We start from the raw sequence: 21802 nt of genomic DNA, 5'->3' as shown, positions 1-21802 counted from the left end.
CATGGTAGCTAAACAATGCGTAGCTGAAAGTGGTAATACTATGATGCAGCGTCACCATTTTGTTTCTCTTTCCCAAAAATACATTTGCTACAAGGTCCATAGTGAGTTCGAATGTGAAAAAGGCAAAGGCAATGTCAACAGCGACAACACTTCCCCAAGTTGTTGAATGCACTACGTCCACTCTCAGTTCCGAGTCGATGAACGTCGCCCAGAAACCGAACCCGCTGTTCACAAACCCGTTGACGAAGTCGATGATTCGACAGTTCCACTTATGTTTTTCATCGAGTGCAAATGTGTTAAACGGTGTCACAAACGTTGCACTCAGCACTGTCGATAGGAAGTACACGAAACATAGAAACACAAACCAGGAGCAAAATACTTCAGTAAACATGTTTGCAGGTCCCGTAGTTGTATTCAGGCGCACCGTTCAACAAATGAACTAAAATGATACAATCAGGGGTATTTAAAATTTAACACATAATTTCAAATCGAAATTATAACTACATTATAATTATCTTCATTAATCACAAAATAAAAACAAACTTCCGCCCTCTATATACCATGAATATGACAACGAATTGACACGGAAGCGATATATTTGAGCCTCCGGCAAGTCCGAATTTTAATTTGACATTCGTCAATACATTTAGGTTTCGTTCGTTTATAAAGTAAAATTGCGACTGACTTTCTAAACATTTGAATACCAAATTTCATGTCACATATTTTTGTCATGTAGGCTTTTGTATATTAGAGTTATAACAACAAAACATATTTGAAGTCTTTCGCCTGAATATATTTTAACCAATTCGAACAATTGTATCTTTGATATAAAAATTAGATGAACACGTGAAAATAAAAAAAAAATAATGCATAGAAAGATTTTCGGCAAAGTCATCATATTAAAAGTGGTGCAAATATATAGCGCCGAACCACAACATATTATGGTACGGCATACGTACAAAGCAATACAGCTCTGAGAAATTTATCTAAAGGGACAATAGACCAGTTTCACAATATTACCACTGTTGCTACTTTTTAATATCATGTGACGCGGCTAATATTGTAATTGTTCCTCGTCTTCAACGCGTACACGGGCTTTTCGGCTACCGGTATTTACCAACGTACCTTCCGGTTTCAATTCTTAACGGCAGAATATAAGTTTGAAACTGAGCTAGCAATTAGAGCTCTTGCTTTTTCAGTGTAATTTAACATATGGTTGACATTCGATGGTGTCTTTGAACATCCCGTGTTTCCCAAAGTTTTGGTACGCGCTACATTTACTCCCTCAATACACCCCAGTCCATTCGTCAAATCGAGCATACACGTTGTATTAAAATCGTGGATTTCTTATTTTTGTCGAAAAAATAGCTTGCATTTTTCGTCTATTCTAAAACCCCTTAAGACCACTAAAAATACGCTGGAACGACAGCGTGTAAATTTACCTCAACGTTCAATTCTTATCGTCTCCTTATCGCGTGGTCTCTCGGGGCTAGTGTGGCATCCAATTAGCGGGATAAGCTCTTACTCCTCAGGTGCAACATACCTGCATGGCAAGTAACAGTCCAAGCAGTGGTACATATCTTGTCTTATGTACTTGAAATAACAGCACTGGCGTGACAGTTTGTGTGACAGTTTGACACGACTCCAGTAAAGCACAATGCAAGAAGCAAACTGCAAATTGGGGAATGCTGATAATAAAATAATTCTTCAATTTCAGAACTGCCCGGTAAAGCACCAGTCCCATACAAATGCCGGTTCAGCACGGATCATATCCGGAATGATCCGGCATGTGAACCGCCTAGCTGCCGTGTAGGTCCTGGGGCATCCGGGAATGTCCTTGGCGCTCCGGGAGGCCAACACAGCAGTTTTGGGAAGTTCAAAAACGCCATGTTGATCCATGACGATCCGGGATGATAGCACCGTCTTGGATGATCCATGTAGCTTCCGTGTGGCGTCCGGGGACTGTCGCATAGGGTCCAGGGACAACCGTATTTATGCCTTGGTTGTCCATGTGCGTCCTTGACAGTCCTGGAACACATTTCAGACCCCTGTCCTTCAAGGACTGTGACGGCAGTTGTACTGTTGTATCCTGTGCTACCGACAATGCAACATGGGCGATGAGATGACGCCTGGGGGACAAGCTGATCCTGACGAGATGCCAGCTTCTTCTGCAACAAGCTCAGGTTGAATATAGTATCCTGATTACTACAGCGAAGCTACGACAGAAATAGAAAATTCGCGAACAATATTTATCTAAACCAGTTAATAGAATGAAAGGAGAACCATCTGGGTCAGACAATGGCTCGCCAGATGACCAGGTCTGGTTGATAACGAAAAACTGATGGGCGAACTGAAGAAAAAAGACGCAAAACACTTCTTTAATATCCTGCACATGGGCTAATAGATATACCAAAAGATCCTCACATGTATTAAGCAAAGAATCAAACCAAAGAAGTTAAACTGCAGGAAGTATCTAAAAGGTTCAATCTTGCAAAGTTTGCTAAAACATTGCGGTACTTAACATCTGTGACAGTCAGTTACCACTGTGGGATTTATGGCTTTGTGGTCGCACATAAGATCATCATTCAGGTCTGCGATGCGTTTGTAGGATTTGCTGAGGAAATAATGCCTTGGGCTTGGACTTAAGCGCAGTTGTAGGTACACGCGCTTCTCACCTAGGTGATCTGGGTTCAGTCCCTGTTTCCGGAAGCATGTGAAGTTGGTTGATGGTCACCATACCAAACAGGTGAGTACTCCGACCACGCAAAAAATTGAAAAATTTAAGTTAAAACACAAACAAGCAATAGCTGGAAATACCATTTATGAATCAAACTTCGGCTTAACTTTCTTGAGTGAAGTAAGTAAAAGAGGTAGTGGTGCTGGGACGCACTCCAGGTCCTCACATAATGCAGCCTCAGTTGCGGAAAGACCCCATACTTCGAAATACATAAACGAATGATACTATTTAGTAAAATATGTTTGTTTGGAGAAACAACAACAGCAATTGATTATAAAACTATTTACAGTAGAATAGAAAAGTCAATAATCCATATACTAGTATTTCAATTTAATTACTTCAATTATATCCTTGTTGTTAAATCAAATGTTTACATCCCTATTCTAGGATATATCTTGCTCATTCAGTAAGGTAAAGAAAGATAAACAAACGGAGTGAGTCATTTTTAAAGTCACTTTATATGTCATTTACGGGCCATATCAGCAGTATTTCCCTTAAATGTAGTCGAACGTTTAGGTGAATTAACCATTTAATAAGAACTATAATACAAAAATGATATATTAATAAAAATGCCTTTGTCTTGAGCACCTATTTGATACAAAAACACATGTTTTTCAAAACAGCAATGGGTAATAAGTTAATTAAGTTGAACACATAATACAATATGTCCAGAAACATCACACTATACATTTTATTTTAATTTAATTTGCCTTATGCTGCGGTAAAAATTTAAGGAACTATCACCCAGTAAAAGATTGTGAGAAACATGTATACATACAATTCTTGTTCAAAAGCTTTAATTAATAAAAACTCCATTCATATCAATCATTAAATCTTCCCTAAAATGTTTATTGTACAGTTTATGCTCTAGCTTTCACAATTTGAATAAAGTCAGGCTTTAGTGAGGCTCCTCCAACGAGAAAACCGTCAATGTCTGGCTTTTTTCCAAGATCTTTCGCATTAGCGGCAGTCACTGAACCTGGAAAGGAAAAAATATTGAAACTGAGTAGGTATTTCCAGCTTAATTCACGGATATATGTCTTTTTGTGTTTTGCACTGTGAAACTGTGCCATTTAAGAAAAAAGCTCTTGGCTAAGTGTGAAGTTTTGGGCAAATTTTACTGGTTTTAACCACCAAATGTGAATGCTTTGCTTTCAATTGACTGTTGTAGGCAATGTCCAGTTTTTTTTTCATTTATGACTTGTTTGTCATGTGTTATGTGTTTTAATGTAGGACATTACGTAGTTTGTCTTAAATAAAGAACATTGAAGTGATCCCTTTTTGATACAACTTGAGTCTTACTTTGTTTATATAAATTTTAATCATTTGGCCATTCACTGAATGTGCAAATGGCAATAATAATAAACAAGAGGGTCATGATGGGCCTGAACAAGTTAAAAGACACTGTTGAAAACTTGACCTGACAGAAATAGGAATTTAGTAATAGAACAAAAAGATAGACATAAAAGAACAAGACATAAGTCAATTTAGCATGGATGCCACAACATTCCACTTGTAGATCAAAACTCTGCTTGTGTCAAACAAAAGCTCGAACAAATAGGACTTTTGACCTCTAAATATGACCATTACATTAAAGCGATGAAAAAGGTGATACATGAGACACTTAGTTTCCTCAAGGTAATCAATAAGACTAGATGTTTTTTCAATCAAAATTAGATACTGAACTCTTAGAACAAGGGATAGGTTTTACACATGAAATGCTGTGTCCGCATGATCGCCATGAAATTCATGTATGTTATCTTTAAATAGCTTGATCGGTGAACAATAGTATAAGAGCAAGGACAAGATGTGGTATGGCAAAAATTCATCATTGAGCATTTAAGTGTGACCTTGACCTCTGAGGTTCTGAGACCATTTTTTACTCGACCTCCAATGGCTTGCTATTTCAAAATTCAACAATATATAGAAAAGTTATGCAAGAGAAAAGAATTTTTAAAAAATTTGTTTTACCAAATTGTATGTACTAGTATATCTGTCACCTTGACTTTTGAGGAAGAAAGACAGGTTATACATGCAACACTTTGTCACATAATGCTTTACATTCCTACAAAGTTCTTCCAAAATCCCAAAGAACATTGCAAATAATTAAGATAAGACAGGAATTTTAAGCTTTTTATGTCCATTTTTTACCTTTACCAACTAAGTACATGTATGCCCTTGCTCTTTGACATAGTGAGATGGGTGCTACATGTTACAGGTCATCTTATGACAGTGGGCATTTGCACAAAGTTATTTTAAAATCAATAGATTTTTGGCAAAGTTATCACTGAAATAGAATATTATGCTCCGACTTGCAGTGCATTGGTTAAATGCCTCCTTCTCCTTTTTCAAGAGAGGGCATAAACAAAATAAAGAATCCAACAACAATAACACACATATGACACACACTCATAAATAAAATCACCATGAATAAAACTGCAGTCAAAGGGGAGTAACTATGCCCATCCTATATTGCATACAAATAAGAGTTGTCTCATATGTTGCATACCACTCAGCTCAATTCATTTCTAGAAAGATTCAGCGGTTTCCATATACATGTATTTGAATTCATTAACTGCCCTGGGTTTTTAACAAACATGACCCAGATTAGAACCTGATCTATTTTGTTAAAAAATGCATTATGAAAAGTCTCACACGACTGAGTTATAATTAAGGCCTCTTGAGTTGAAGTAAGATTTGACCTGGTGACCTTGTATTTGGAACCACTTGACCAAGAGTTTTTCAAGACTTACATATTGTGAAGACAAACATTCAAGCAAAATCACATCAACATTTAGTCAGAAAGGTGGCATCTAGAATGGTAACAAGGTTTTTATAAGATACGAACTGATGACCTAGTTTTTGGACCCACATGACCAAGATTAGAGTTGGGTTAAGATATGTTCCACATTCTACCAAGTTGCATTATAACATTTATTATTTATTATCATACAATATTACTTAAACTCATTTTACATCAGGGAGTCATCAAAAATAAAGAATTTTATAGATTTTGATATGCATGACAATATTTTTTATAATGTGCACATAGTTTTTTTAAATTGTTTTTTGGGGTAAACAAATGCATATCATACATTTTACACAATATGATTTCTGTACGGAAAAACTTTTTACTCTTAATAAAAGAGCCAAAACGTTGGAAGGCAATGTCCCATCTGAAAATTCTCTAAAATCATGCAACTTTGGTCCACAACTGATCTTATATAAATTTCATCACCCCTCCAAGTCTCCAAAATGAAGCCTTATCACCCAAAAATGAGGGCAAATGTTCCTGTATCAAAAAATAAAAAGGGCTAAGCAAGCAAACATCTTTTGTCAAAAGGAGATAAAGCAACATGAGAGTCAATCCATGTTTGTGGACCTTCAGCTTTATCACAAATTCGACTAACAGCACTGCTCCTTTTTGTCAAAGTGATTGCAGCAATGCGCATGGTTAACTTCAGGGTACATAACTCAGTAGAAAGTCCATCCAGTGCAGCTGGACATTTGTATTGTACATCCACACTTCATAGTGATTAAATAACTACAACAATCAACAGCTTGAAAAATATTGTAGCATGCCGGTGGTTTGCCGACAGATAGACTGACCAAAAAAGAGGCAAACATATCAACCTAAAGGCATTTCTTTTTATACCTTATGTGCAGGAAATAATCAACAGCATTACCACAGCTCTGCCTTTTGCCAAGTTAGCAAATGGCAACAAGTTACAAATTTTGCTCAAGAAATTTCCATTTGGCTATGACAATTTCTTCATAAAACCCCACACAACTGATCAAATGTGAAGAATGTATGTGTTGTACAGTAAATATGGATAAAGAAAATGTTGATATCAGGGTAGCTATGTTACCTCCGTATATAATCCTGACACTGCTGGCTACACTAGGGGACACCTTGTCTGCCAGCCACTTCCTAAGTGTATCATGCACCTCCTGTGCCTGCTCCGGGGAGGCTGTCTTTCCAGTCCCAATGGCCCATACCGGCTCATAGGCTATCACTATGTTCCCCCAGTCGGATTCCTGGATACAGTCTGCAAACAAAATATGTCTGGTTTGTTATAAATAAAGTAAACCAAGTTGCTATGGGCCACACTGATTTATAGGCTATTTCTATCTGGTTTGTTATAAATAAAGTACATGTAAACCAAGTTGCTGTGGGCCAGACTGGTTTAAAGGCTATCAAGTTGTTACCCCAGTCAGATTCCTGGATACAGTCTGGAAACAAAATAAACCAAGCTGCTAGGGGTCAGACAGGTTTATAGGCTGTTTTTATCTGGTTTGTTTTAAAATAAAGTAAACCAAGTTGATATGGGCCAGACTGGTTTAAAGGCTATAACTATGTTCTCCCATTCTGATTCCTCGATACAGTCTGCAAATGAAAATATTATGTTATAAAGTGAGCCAAGTCCCCAAGAGTAAGACTGGTTACAGGTTATCACTATGTTTGCCTATTTGCATTATTATATACACTCTGGAAATAAATAGAGTATATTTGTAGATGCTTTATCAGTGCTATAGCATTTAAGATTTACATTAGGTCCAATAATGAAACATACGGTAATAACGGCACTGCCAAAATGAGAACCAAAAGCATAATCATTTAAAAAAGTATTCTTAAATCAAATCAAGTATACCAGTAGATAAAATTTTAAAAGGAACCTTTTCATGTATAAAAAAATGACAATATATGTTTTTGCTAGGTAACAGTAATACTGAAAAGTAAACAATGAAGACTTAAAATAAAGATTTAAAGACACAAAACGATTGTATAATTTTAAAAGTTCTGTTGTGATTGTTATATAGTTTGGGATATTATAAAGATTGCTTACATTAGGCTTTAAAGGGATCTTTTCACGCTTTGGTAAATTGACAAAATTTAAAAAAGGTGTTTCAGATTCGCACATTTTCGTTTTAGTTATGATATCTGTGAGGAAACAGTAATACTGAACATTTACCATGGTCTAATATAGCCATTATATGCATCTTTTGACGATTTTAAAACCTAAAAACTATAAAGCGTTGCAACGCGAAACGATTGAATAATTTGGAGAGTTCTGTTTTTGTCGTTAAATTTTGTGAAACTACGAAGATTGCTTATATTAGGTATAAAATACGTCAAATATGTGTACTGGGCGGAATAGCTCAGTAGGCTAAAGCGTTTTTACTTCAGGACTAAGGCAGGACTCCAGGGGTCACTGGTTCGAAACCTGGTCCGGGCAATGTTCTTTTCCTTTTTTAAATTTTATTCTTGAGCTTTTACGCTCCAATGTTTACATTTATTGATATAAAGCATTTAATGAATAAGTTAAAAAATGCCAAAATCTGTGAAAAGGCCCCTTTAATACTTTCTGTAGAAAGTAGGCACAGCCCGCTGAGAGGTTGAAGTGCTAGTCTTTTACTCCAAGGGTCAGTGGTTTGAGCCCAGGAGTGGAGTGGTTTGAGCACAGGAGTGGAGTGGTTTGAGCCCAGGAGTAGAGTGGTTTGAGCCCAGGAGTGGAGTGGTTTGAGCCCAGGAGTGGAGTGGTTTGAGCCCAGGAGTGGAGTGGTTTGAGCCCAGGAGTGGAGTGGTTTGAGCCCAGGAGTGGAGTGGTTTGAGCCCAGGAGTGGAGTGGTTTGAGCCCAGGAGTGGAGTGGTTTGAGCCCAGGAGTGGAGTGGTTTGAGCCCAGGAGTGGAGTGGTTTGAGCCCAGGAGTGGAGTGGTTTGAGCCCAGGAGTGGAGTGGTTTGAGCCCAGGAGTGGAGTGGTTTGAGCCCAGGAGCGGAGTGGTTTGAGCCCAGGAGTGGAGTGGTTTGAGCCCAGGAGTGGAGTGGTTTGAGCCCAGGAGTGGAGTGGTTTGAGCCCAGGAGTGGAGTGGTTTGAGCCCAGGAGTGGAGTGGTTTGAGCCCAGAGTGGAGTGGTTTGAGCCCAGGAGTGGAGTGGTTTGAGCCCAGGAGTGGAGTGGTTTGAGCCCAGGAGTAGAGTAATTTTTTATGTCTTTAATTTTATTTTTGTTTTATAACAAAACTTTTAAGTTCTGATGTTTACATTTATAAATTAAAAACATCTCATGAAAACACTCAAAATCTGTGAAAATGTCCTTTTAAGGCCCTATCTCACATATATTTTAACTATTCTATTATGCAAACCCTGTCTCTATGGGTCTGACTGTTTCATAAGCTAACCATGTTCTCCAAGTCAGACTCTAGGTGACAGTCGGGAATAAAAATGTTCTTTTATCAAATAAACCCATTCCTCCTACACTGACCTATGATTGCTTGGCTTTTTCTTAAGCAGACAGTCTTATATACTGACATATTATTGCCTGTGTTTGCCTGAAGCAGACAGTCTTATATACTGATATATGATTGCCTGGGTTTGCCTGAAGCAGACAGTCTTATATACTGACCTATGATTGCCTGGGTTTGCCTGAAGCAGACAGTCTCATATACTGACCTATGAATGTCTGGGCTTGCATGAAGCAGACAGACTCATATACTGACCTATGATTGCCTGGGTTTGCCCTTTGATTGCCTGAAGCAGACAGTCTCATATACTGACCTATGATTGTCTGGGTTCACCTGAAGCAGACTGTCTCATATACTAACCTATGATTGCCTGTGTTTGCCTGCAGCAGACAGTCTCATATACTGATCTATGATTGCCTGTGTTTGCCTGCAGCAGACAGTCTCCTCTACTGACCTATGGATTGCCTGGGTTTGCCTGCAGCAGACAGTCTCATATACTGACCTATGATTGCCTGGGCTTGCCTGAAGCAGACAGTCTCATATACTGACCTATGATTGCCTGGGTTTGCCTGAAGCAGACTGTCTCATATACTGACCTATGATTGCCTGAGTTTGCCTGAAGCAGACAGTCTCATATACTGACATATGATTGCCTGGGCTTGCCTGAAGCTGACGGTCCCATATACTGTCCTATGATTGTCTGGGTTTGCCTGAAGCAGGCAGTCTTATATACTGACCGATAATTGCCTGTGTTTGCCTGAAGCAGACAGACTGCTATACTTACCTATGATTGATTGGGTTTGTCTGAAGCAGACAGCCTCCTATACTGACCTATGATTGCCTGAGGCAGACAGTCTCATATACTGACCTATGATTGCCTGGGTTTGCCTGAAGCAGACAGACTCCTATACTGACCTATGATTGCCTGGGTTTGCCAGCAGCAGACTGTCTTATATACTGACCTATAATTGTCTGGGTTTGCCTGGTTTGCCTGCAGCAGACAGTCTCATATTCTGACATATGATTGCCTGAGTTTGCCTGAAGCAGACTGTCTCATATACTGACCTATGATTGCCTGGGTTTGCCTAAAGCAGACAGTCTCATATACTGACCTATGATTGTCTGGGTTTGCCTGAAGCAGACTGTCTCATATACTGACCTATGATTGCCTGCGTTTGCCTAAAGCAGACAGTTTTATATACTGACCTATGATTGCCTGGGTTTGTCTGAAGCCATAAGTGTTATATACTGACCTGTGATAACCTGGGTTTGCCTAAAGCCGACAGTTTTATATAATGACCTATTATTGCCTGGTTTGCCTGAAGCAGACAGTCTCATATACTGACCTATGATTGCCCAGGTTTGCCTGAAGCAGACAGTCTCATATACTGACCTATGATTGCCTGAAGCAGACAGCCTCCTATACTGACCTATGATTGCCTGGGTTTGCCTGAAGCAGACAGTCTTGTGGAATGACCTATGATTGCACGAAGCAGGCTGCCTCCTATACTGACCTATGATTGCATGAAGCAGACAGCCTCCTATACTGACCTATGATTGCCTGGGTTTGCCTGAAGCAGACAGCCTCAGTGTGGCCAGCTTCTCGCTCGTCTAGCTTTTCCCCGATACATGCAATCACCTTCAGCCCAGACTTCAGTGCAAACTGGGTCTTCTCACCGATAAGCTGCACAGGAAAATAGAAAGGTCATTTAATTGGGCATGCATACTACTGTGCAATACATATTATTTAAAAGAACTTGATCAATTGTTATTGTTGTATTTTTACAAATGTTATATTGTTATTATTTTTAATATCTTCTCTACTATAAGCAGTCATATAAGCAGTTGGCAGAATTATCAGTCAATCTAAGAAAGGCTAAACATTGTGTTATAAAAAATCAACCCTTACAAAGTTCAACTTCTACTACACAACCTGCAGATCACCAGTCATGTTATATTCCGTACATATATCTCCTCTCAAAATTTAATGTCTTACCAAGGATGGCAAATATTTCATAGTTTTTAACTTATGTTCATTGATTTTGAAGAGTTTCAGTGTTTTTTTTTCACCTATAGGGGAATGGTGGCGGGGTCCATCCAAAGGGAAAAAACGCGTTGTTTTTTAGGAAAAGGGGAAAATTATAGGGCTGAAACGATACATTCGAATATTTGAATTACTCGAATACGGCTGTGGACGAATCGTATTCGTTATTCGCCACCTCCCGAACCGAATATTTGACAAATACAAACAACGTGGTTTCGAGTTTAAAAGTTTAATCATCTTAAACCCCTATATTTAAATGTTCTTCTCCTTATTCCAGCATTTTTCATCATGTTAACCCCACCCACTATGTTACACAGTAAGATTATCAACAAAAATGGTGGGCACCGGTTGAATATTTACAACATTGAATTGAAAAATCTTTTGATGGTTGTTTAATGTTTATTTAAGTAAATACGAGTGATTTGATGCTCAAACATACACACAAAGGATTAGCAGATAGAATTTATTTTTTGTTTATCTTTACGACAATGATTGTGCAACTTATCAACAAACATGGAGCCTCAAGTTGCATACTCAAGGATTTTATTGGTACTACTCATGTTTTCAAAACTGTGTTCAAAGTTTAAGCAGTTCTAGTCAGTGTTTTGTTTTCAAAGTGTTATATTTCATATTTTCAGTATGCAATGATACTCAATTAATCGAATTGACAAATACTCATTGTTTCATACTATATAATGTCGTGTCAAGTTGTCAGTATTACTTTTGTTCATTGAAATTCATATTCGCGAATGAATATTCGTATTTGCCACCATGTAATCGTGATAAGTATCGTATTCCTCACCCAGTGTATTCGTTACAGCCCTAGAAAATTAACTGTTTTAGATGTAATGATATTTATTATATGAATACACATGTATGTAAGTATGTAATATTCACTGCTGAATGTCTCTGTCCTTTTTCTGAAATATATATCAATGATTTTTTCAACATTAGTTTTAGACAGTTGAGCTGTCATGCACAGTCTCAGTTTTCCAAACCAATTTGAGTCTTATTCGGATTTTTTTAATCGATAAAATGGAAAACTTGAGCATTTTTTATCGGAATGTTTTTTTCAACAAATATTGACACAATATAGATACATCAGGCCTTAAGCAATTTAATTTTTTGAGAATTGTTCATGCATTTTTGGGACTCGCATAATTTAAAACTTTGCATCCCCAGAGGTTTTTGTGAGTCCAGGACTCAGGACTCGCATGTAAAAAAAATCACTGTTTATATACTTTGAAAGTTGTTAATGAAACAAATTTGAGATATATTTATAATTAGACAGTTTTTTCTAAAAAAAATTAATTTTTTTTTTACTTCTGAAGGGGATTTTTTCTACAAAATTGGGGGAAATACATACTCTTTCTTGAGGGGAATGGGGCCAAATATCGGCCCCAAAATTGCCATAAAAAACACTGAGTTTGGTCAATCAAAGAGCTGTTATAACTTAACAAAAATGGATAAAATATCAATTTAAAATGCTTCATTTGTTTTGATATTACTTTCATTCCAACAGAGCAGGAAAGTTAAAACATAACTTAAACTACTTGTAGCTAATTCAATGCATAAGAAGATTGGATTTAACATAAATTTCCTAAAAATGGTTGACATGTGAGATAACTTTATATTATTCAGTAATTTGAATGGCTTTACAAAGGATAACAGAGTATTTACTTCTCATCTTGAATTTGTGTTGTACTTCAAATAAAAGGCTGTGTCTTTTAGAATGTGTATGTTTTTTAAGGGATAATACATAAATAATCACCTGATCAGATTCCCCAAAGACATGCCTGCGTTCTGAATGCCCAAGAATGACCCACTCACACCCTACATCCTTGATCATCTCCGCACTGAAAACAATTAAAATCATGCAGTCTCATTGAAATTCTATCCAACATCAGACAAGGGCAATAAAACTATTTAGTCTACGAAAATATTTCATCAAACACACCGGGCTGATAAAAACAATGTTTAAGACAAAGTGACTAGTTAATTTCATCCACCGCTTAGATTTCGATTATTCAACTTCTTGGCCAATAATTGATTGGCAACTACATATATAGCAGATACTGACCACAATGATTTCACTACATACACATTTGAAACAGTCTGAGACATGACTAACAAGAGATGTGTTCGTCAGATACACAATGCCCCCAATTGCGCCGCTTTGAAATTATGATTATTTTTTTACCTATGACCGTGAAGGATGACCTTGACCTTGAACTTCCACCACTCAAAATGTGCAACTTCATAAGAACGCCACTTTGACTTAAAAAAAAAATAAAAAAATTGACCTTTGACCTTGAAAGATGACCTTGACCTTGAACTTCCAACACTCAAAATGTGCAGCTTCATGAGAAAGCCGCTTTGATTTTTTTTTTTGACCTTTGACCTTGAACTTCCACCACTCAAAATGTGCAGCTTCATGAGATACACATGCAATCAAAATATCAAGTTGCTATCTTCAATATTGAAAAAGTTATGGCCAATGTTAAAGTTTTCGGACGGACAGACGCCATATATTTGACATTTGACCTTGAAGGATGACCTTGACCTTCACCTTTCACCACTCAAAATGTTCACCTCCATGAGATACACATGCATGCCAAATATCAAGTTGCTATCTTCAATAGTGAAAAAGTTATGGCCAATGTTAAAGTTTCTTTCAGACGGACGGACAGACTGACTGACATACTGACAGACAATTCAACAGCTATATGCCACCCTACCGGGGGCATAATAAAAGTCTGGTTAATGGAAATTAATTACAAATCAAGGAACTAGAAGTATTATTGTTAAATACAAGTTCAATGTTTGGGCAGCAGTGGCGTAGCCAGACCCAAATTTTAGCCGAGGCAGTATCTTAGGTCATTCTAGTGGGGTCTGGGGGCATTCCCCCCTGAAAACATGTTTATACCTAGAACATCTCGGATTCGTTTTAAACTTAAAGGCCATTCAAACCACATTTTACACCTAAATTATCAGAATCGTGGACGCTACATACGACCGTTTAGTATCAATAAAGTTGACAAAAAAATCTGCTTCAAATTAATTGTCAATTTTAGATTTTGTTACCATAAACGGTCCAAAATAGACCCAGACCAAGCCGTAAAACACCCGATTCTAGCTCGGTACGTTCCGATGTTCACCATGATTATAGCATCGAAGTGTAAACTGTGACGCTTTGTTTAATATACAGATTTTCTAAATCATTTTGCTGAGCCATTATGGCATCAATTAAGTTATTAAATTGAAATAATTATCTGCCTAAACCAATCGTACTCGATAATCATATTTCTTTGTGGATATCATAGTGCCTAAAATTCATTAAATTGCCTCAATTTCTTATATAGATTTTATTCTTTAACATGAAGTTTCCTTTTTTCCTTTGCTTTGCTCTGCAAATTTAAGCCGAGGCAACTGCCTCTGTGTGCCTCAGTTGGCGACGACGCTGGGCAGACTCTGTTGGCGTATAAATATTAAGAAAACACAACAGATGGCAAAAAAAGAACCTTCAAACACTCCTAACTCTAAACTTAAGCCCATGCACAAAAACATTTCACCAAACACATTGCTATTAACTGTAGTTGTACTTAACGTTTTGTCTTCATTTTAAAGTTATTTCAAGACTGACCTGTTATCTCCAGTGAATGCCCCAGAGCCCACTTTATAACAATTCTGAGCAGCCACACCAACTGATGTGTTCACCTTCTGTCTAGTGTAGTCCAGGTAGATGGCAGATGGGGCAACAACCACCTCTGGATTGGAACAACTATATAATTATGTTTGTCAAAACATCATTTATAATTATATTGAAACAGAAGTGTGGTTACTCAAAAAACAAAGTTTTAATGCATGGGCTTAAAATTACAACACTTGCCTTACTGAACTGGCAATTTTGTTCTTAGAGATATAAAGGAGGATCCAATTGTAAGACCAGTTAGTGAATACTTAATTTTGTTCAAGGTGCAAATCTATAAGTGTTGCAATGTGATTAGGCGGTGAATATTAGAATTATTGTACTAAACAACATTTGTAAGAGAAGCCAGTTAATTGGTGTAGGATTGGGAGTAATGTGATGACTGAGTGTGAAGCAACGTGTTCATCATCATCATCTTCAGTAATTGCAGCCCTCTAGCTAGAGTATTCTTGCAATATAGTTGAAACTGTGCGTATGCAGCAGACAGGTCCAACTTTAAAAAGTCTCTATGTACAAGGTTTAATTAAAACAGGAATCTTGTCTTGAAGGTGTGTGATGCCAGTAACGCCCGGTAAGGACTCGGGTGTCGACAGATCTATCGTGCTCTGTGTGAGGTTGTTGCACAGGATGATGGTGTTTGAAGTTTGTGGGTTCAAGCTATCCACGCAAAGAGTATCAAGGACCATGATCTTGTTGTCATTGTTTCTTATACACTTATAAAATAGGAAATGAATACACAACAAACATCAGCAAATCTACGGCCCCAGGATATGCAGCACTGTCTGATATTAACACTTTGTGTAAACAATAAATGTTAAAATACAACTTTGTTACCTTATGCAGAATCAAAATATTATGGTATGAATGATAACATGTACACAATTCATGTTTATAGTGCATTGTAACCTTGTACTTTACAGTTTACTCACCAACATTTGGATCGACACAGTCCTTATTTATAAAATCAATAATGCCATCAACACCCTTTTTGGTGCCATTCAATTTCCAGTTTCCCCCAACGAAAAACTTTCTTTGAGAAGCCATAGTTAACTTGCAGAAATTCCCTTTATACGAACGTCTAAAAAGTTTCCGGTTGCGACCTTGGCAAATTTTGACAGGTCAAGGTTGCTGCTTGGTTTTAAAAATATTCGCATATCATAATATCATTCAAATTAGCTTTTCTGTGTGTTTATGTACTGCAATTGTAAACAGTTAATTATGAATATTATTTATTTAGTAAAATGGGGTAAAGTAATGTATGATTATTTTATAGCAACATGAATTCTAGTATGCGTATCTACGGTGGTCGAAATATTCAGAGCTAGAATTCCCGCAAAATTTGTTTACATAATTGATAATAAGCGCATCGCTAAATAAACTGTGTGTATAAATAGGTGAATTAAAACATTTTAAAATTAGTGTGCTTCTCTGCTAGTTGCAAGATTACATTCCTCATCATTGGCACCAACCTGAGCAGGTAATAGTATCTTTTAGCACGTTTAAGTTTAAAGGGATCAACTCCCCAGTGTTTTTTTTCACATATTGGGGAATGGTGGCGGGGTAAAAATCTCACTCTTTTATGTGTAATGATATTTATTATATGAATACACATGTATGTATGAATATAATATTCACAGCAGAATGTCTCTGGGTTTTTTCTTTAATATTTTTCAATGATTTTTTCAACATTAGTTTCAGACAGTTCATCCTTCATGCATAGTCTCATTTATAAGACGCGCAAAGAATTTAGAGATACTTTTTATATGGGCTAAATTCTTTGGAACGTCTCATCGTTGAAGGACCTTTTTTGTGGTGGAAACCAGAAAGTTTAAATTTTCATCAATTTGCGTAAAATTGCAAAATAACATTACCAACTCATTCAGTTTTAATTCAGAAGTTCATTTTTTACATCAAATATCGTCGATTCGAAGTTAGAAAGGCATAAATTCTTCAGTTAAACTTCTGCTTAAATCGCAAAACAATCACTGACCTGTAGCCATGTCATGAAACTGATTTAAATATGAACCAATCAGAAGAAGGCATTACGGTGTAACATGTACGCGTAATTTTATTTAACATGAGCTTTTAACATCGACTTTTACGTAACTAGATCTAGTATGCTAAACTTTGTCGATTTAATAAGCATATGTTCAAAACAGATATGGTGCAGTTTCTATTCACTGTTCTAAGTTTCAGGAAGTGTTTATGCATGTCTTTTTCGCACCTCTGTCTGTGTTGTTTTATGTACTTACATTTTACGTTACAAAGGACGGTATACTGTACGATCTGTATCAATATTATTTATGTACAGTATGAAAATAAAAGATGTAATTTATTTCAGAACTTTTTAATTGTCAATTTAGAAAAAAAACAATGCTAAATTAATCCAGAAAAGTATAACATCGGTTTACTATGTAACGCGCTGCACCACAACAGACGAACGCAAACTGTATTTTACGCTGTTTATTCTTCCACTTTAAACCAGATGCTTTACATCGAGGTCGTGTTATCGATTTATATCTACACAGCGAGCGAATCGAGAGATATTGAAAAATTGAATAGTGGTTGGATTTAAATTGCTCAGGCGTGCAAAATTCAAAGTGTCATTACATAATTTTTACGGAACATTATCGAGAAATGAATTATCTACACAGGTATGTAAATATTATTGCAATCCGTTGTTATTAAGTGTCTTATATCGGGGCTTGAATGTTGCGCACAAAATCCTTGCGCAACAATATAGACAAAGAACAAAAAATACCCACCACATAATTGGTCTTTCACCCTTTGTACGCTCCAAATATTACCCATATAAAAAGTAGCTTAATATTTAAGAGCGTCAAAAATTTGGACTACCTTCATGCACAGTCTCAGGAAAAAAAAAAAGGTCCGTTTTGGGTCGCCAGACTCAGCGATTTTCCTCCTTCTTTATAAAGTACCGGTAAACTGTACTTTCCCAATCGATCGAAAATTCCCAAATTCCCAATCAGCATCTGAAAAAATCCCAATCGGCGTCCGAATTTTTTCTCAAAACAATCGAAAGTTTCATAACAAAACCCAACTTTCGGCGAGCGAACAAAGAAAATCGTATAGTTGTGTGTAACCACGCGCTCGAATAATATCGGGTTTTTATTATTCAGCGCGTTCAATCAATAGAGTCGTTACTGTTTCCGGTTCTTTTGTCAGGCAGCCAGCATACAGTTTTACGTTGGTTTAAACCCTATCGTAGTTTGAAATGCCCTCCAGCACTGCCTCTGTGGAAAGGTTGTTCAGTCTAATGAACAATCTTTGCACGACCAATCGGAACCGTCTATCACAGGACAGATTGACAGCTCTAATGATGCTGTGCAGAGAGGGATGCCAGCAACTGAGTGATGATCAAACATCAAAGATTGTTGAAATTTTCAAAAAAATGAAAGAGAGAGACATTGCTTTATAAGAGATTTAAACAACTGGTAATTGATTTTGTGTCTTCTTTATATTATTGAGTTATTTATATCAACTTTATTACTTTAAGTAATGGTCATTAAGGCATGCCTGCAAATGATTATTTTAATGGGTATGTTCAATTAAGTTTGAACTGTATGATGTATTCAATAAGACCCAAACTTCACGACGCGATTTTCCCAATTTAAGGATTTCACGACTCGATTTTTCCCAATTTTGAGGTTTTCACGACTCAATTTTTCCCAATTGGACTGGTACAGGTACTTTTCCCAATTGGACAAGGAAAATCGCTGAGACTAACTGTTTTTTTTCCAAGGAGACCAGAAACAAACCTTTTTTTATTTTGGCCTCAGTTTTCCTAACCATTTTGAGTCTAATTAGGTTTTTTTTAAACGATAAAATGGCAAATTTGAGCACTAATCAGTGATTTTTTTTGCCAGAAATTACAGCCGATATTCGGCTGCTTCCCAATTGCAAAAAATGACGTTTTTTCCCAAAAATTTGATTAAAATTTCCCAAAAAAAGACAAAATTTTCCCAATAAAGCCAATAAGATTACAATGTAATTTAGCAATAATTTCGAACGAGTGCCGATTGAGTTGCCGAGTCGTCGCCGAACAACAACTGACTTACGTATTTTTTGCGAATTTAGCCGAATACGATTTTACGTTGCTATCCACATCTCTCTCTATATTGCGGAGAATACCGACGATAGTCCCGATTGTAAACGCCTGTTTTTACACAAGCCCAAGATGGCGGCAAGCAGACAAGAAATTTACGATGAGCGGCGAAAATGATAAATAACATTCAAATTAACAACGGATATCATATGGTTATTACGGAATAATTTAATGGGTGTGTCAATTAACGCAAAATACAACGTTTGAGATAAAAACATCAAATATTTATTACAAATCTTCACAGTGAATGTGCATCACGGAAATCAGTGTTGGGAAATTGGAGTTAGTCTACTGTTACTCACAAAGTTAATGCATTTAAGATGAGTAGACTATCGTTCGAAAATGGAAAGAGACAAACATGATATGATTTATATGTTAGTGGATCTGTGTAAAATCAGATTCATATGCATATTCTGCTTTATTATGTTTGTCACGCTTTACAGTTTACTGAAATAGCATTGAAGTGCAAGATCATGAAGATGTTGAAAGGTAAAGAAATGAAATAAATTATTTTAACTCTATTTAATACATCATTGACATAGCAAGACCACTAAAGCGTTTTTTTTTTTATAAATATTTGTTAATGTTTTCACCATATGATATTTAATTTAAAAGAATACTGAATTAAATTCTTACTGTTAAAGAGGTTATGATTAAATGGTATATTTAAGAATCAATCTATATAGATTATTGCAAGTTCAATATGAATGTGGAAGGATATTAACTTAACATTGTCTTCATTGTAAGAACACATTAAATTAGCACTTTATAATATAAAAATGCTGTCAAACATACTTTAATAATTTTAATTCTGTTCTTCTAATTATATTTATAATGTTTCCCAATTTCATGGTTTATCGCGCTATTTTTCCCAATTTCATGGTTTATCGCGCTAATTTTCCCAATCCAAAAGGCACAGGCTGTAAGAAAAAAAAAAAAAAAAAATCACTGCTAATTATAAATAAAATGGAGAGAATTGGAATGTGTTTATCAACAAATATTGACACAATATAGATACATCAGGCCTTTTCCTGGCCAGTTTTGGAAAAAATGCAATTCATGTGAAAAGTCTACTGATTTGGGAAAAACACATTTAATATAACTCTTTATAATAATTCAAAATCAAATTAATTATATTCATATACTTTGTTAGTTGTTTATGAAATAAATTTGAGATGTATTTATCGTAGGCCAGTTCTTTAGAACTAAAAAAATAAATATATATATATTATTTTTTATTTTATTTTTTTACTTCTGGAGGAGATTTTTTCAACAAAACTGGGGAAAAATATATTCTCATTTTTTAGGGGAATGGGGCCGAATATCGGCCCCGAAATTGACATAAACAAACACTGAGTCCACATAATCAATGAGACGTGATTTACCTATTACAATGTATATCCACCTTATGTTTATAGGAGTAGCCGGTAGATGTAAGAGCTGTTGAAATTAAGTAGTATACACAATGTTAGTTCATGCTGTTATGGAAAGAATGCAAAAGTATCAATCAGATCAGCAAAAGCAGATGGCATCTACATCATACATTGTCGCAATCTCACTTGCAGGGATGGAAATTAACGGTTGCCGTTCGCCCGGGGCGAGTAATTTTTACGTCGGGCGAATGAATCCCAAAAAAGGGCGAATAGCTTTTTAAAAAGGTCGTTCTGAACAATCGATACATTGCGCGGTATTCCTCAAAAACATTGACACCTCTGGCGTGAAATGGTCTCAGCCAATTAGATCGCGCCGTTCAAAATCTCGAATACCCATAAAGTTGACAGCGTCTTACGTCACGATTTACTACTACTACGATGTTTTCTACAATCGATACATTGCGCGATATTCATCAATACATTTACCCCTCTGGGGTGAAATGGTCTCAGCCAATTAAATCGCGCCGTTCAAAGCATCGAATACCCATTGAGTTCACAGCGTCTGAGTGACGTCACTATTAACAACTACTACGATGTTTACTATGCTGTAAACTTTTTGTTCGAAATGTTTGTGTAGTATTAAATTTCAATATGTGGCAGTTCATTCAAGGCGTTTCTCAGCCTGGAAAAAAACATGCTACTGAAAAATATAATCATGAGTATGATCAAAATAAACGTAAGTGCGAATTTCAGATAGTTGGAAACTAGGCCTTGGTTGACAAATGATCAGAGAGCGGCATGAAATGCACATATTGTATTAAACAAGGCATGCAAAATTCTTTTGTAACACAGGTTGCTCCTCATTGAAAATGGACAGCATTAAGAAGCACGAACAATCTGATGGGCACAAGCGTGCCGCGGCTATTGCGTTAGCAAAGAGCAAGCCAAATTACAATTCTCAAGCTGCAAAAACTCTCCATACATTATATGCTCAAGTTTTCAATAAACTTTGTAACATGTTCAGAACCTATCATGCGTTGGTAGTGAACAACAGGCCATTATCTGACTTTGAGTGGATGTGTAAATTAGATGACATGAAAAGGATGCAACTAGGCGAAACCTATAGAAATGGAAAATCTGCTCAAGTTTTTGTGAATGCGATTGCTAAAACTCTGTTTGATAGAATCTCAACAGAAATTTCAAAAAGTAACTTCCTATGCTTAATAGGGGACGGCAGCACGGATGCTGCTACATGTATTCAGGAACAAGAACTCTGGGACTTAAGAACTGCTACTGCTAGAAAAATTGTAACATATTTTTTAGGAGTGCATACTGGTCGTGTACGTAATTCCGGCCACTTTTGGGACTATTTTAACAAAATCTTTTGTTTAAGGCAACTGGTTTAAACTAAACTTCACATATATAATCCTGGGTTCAAAACTCATCTAGCATGAAAATTTCAATACAATTAGATCCGTGTATGTTACTTTTATGAACAGAAATTAATGACATATAAACTATCAATTTTCATAGGGCAATTGTACCTAAAAATTCGGCCACCTTTTAGGTTA

At 36.5% G+C, this 21802-nt stretch overlaps 3 protein-coding genes across 4 annotated transcripts in view; 2 read left to right on the top strand and 1 right to left on the bottom strand.

Moving 5' to 3' along the window:
• The window catches only part of LOC127832059 (triosephosphate isomerase-like), a 199547-nt gene extending 183671 nt beyond the window's left edge, over positions 1 to 15876 (bottom strand). The window contains exons 1-6 of one of the 2 annotated variants that reach the window (XM_052357208.1): positions 15662 to 15876; positions 14667 to 14790; positions 12795 to 12879; positions 10531 to 10663; positions 6607 to 6786; positions 2805 to 3716 (exon numbers count right to left, since the gene is read on the bottom strand). In XM_052357208.1, coding sequence (XP_052213168.1) covers positions 3598 to 3716; positions 6607 to 6786; positions 10531 to 10663; positions 12795 to 12879; positions 14667 to 14790; positions 15662 to 15776 — 756 coding nt within the window. In that variant the 5' untranslated portion in view covers positions 15777 to 15876 and the 3' untranslated portion in view covers positions 2805 to 3597. Of the gene's footprint in view, positions 1 to 2804; positions 3717 to 6606; positions 6787 to 10530; positions 10664 to 12794; positions 12880 to 14666; positions 14791 to 15661 lie in introns of those variants that run through there. The other variant, XM_052357209.1, reaches the window with a different exon arrangement.
• LOC127832060 (uncharacterized) overlaps positions 1 to 21802 on the top strand; it is a 194152-nt gene that overhangs the window by 168078 nt on the left and 4272 nt on the right. The gene's annotated exons all lie outside the window — the stretch shown is intronic.
• LOC127832056 (DNA damage-binding protein 2-like) overlaps positions 16043 to 21802 on the top strand; it is a 35940-nt gene continuing 30180 nt past the window's right edge. Inside the window, exon 1 of the mRNA XM_052357204.1 lies at positions 16043 to 16209. The gene's annotated coding sequence lies outside the window, so the exon portion shown is untranslated. The remainder of the gene's footprint in view (positions 16210 to 21802) is intronic.

This window comes from Dreissena polymorpha, chromosome 5 (assembly GCF_020536995.1).
Source record: "Dreissena polymorpha isolate Duluth1 chromosome 5, UMN_Dpol_1.0, whole genome shotgun sequence".
NCBI lineage: Eukaryota > Metazoa > Mollusca > Bivalvia > Myida > Dreissenidae > Dreissena > Dreissena polymorpha.
Note: the sequence above shows the minus strand (reverse complement) of the source record. Positions and strands in the feature narration are given on the sequence as shown.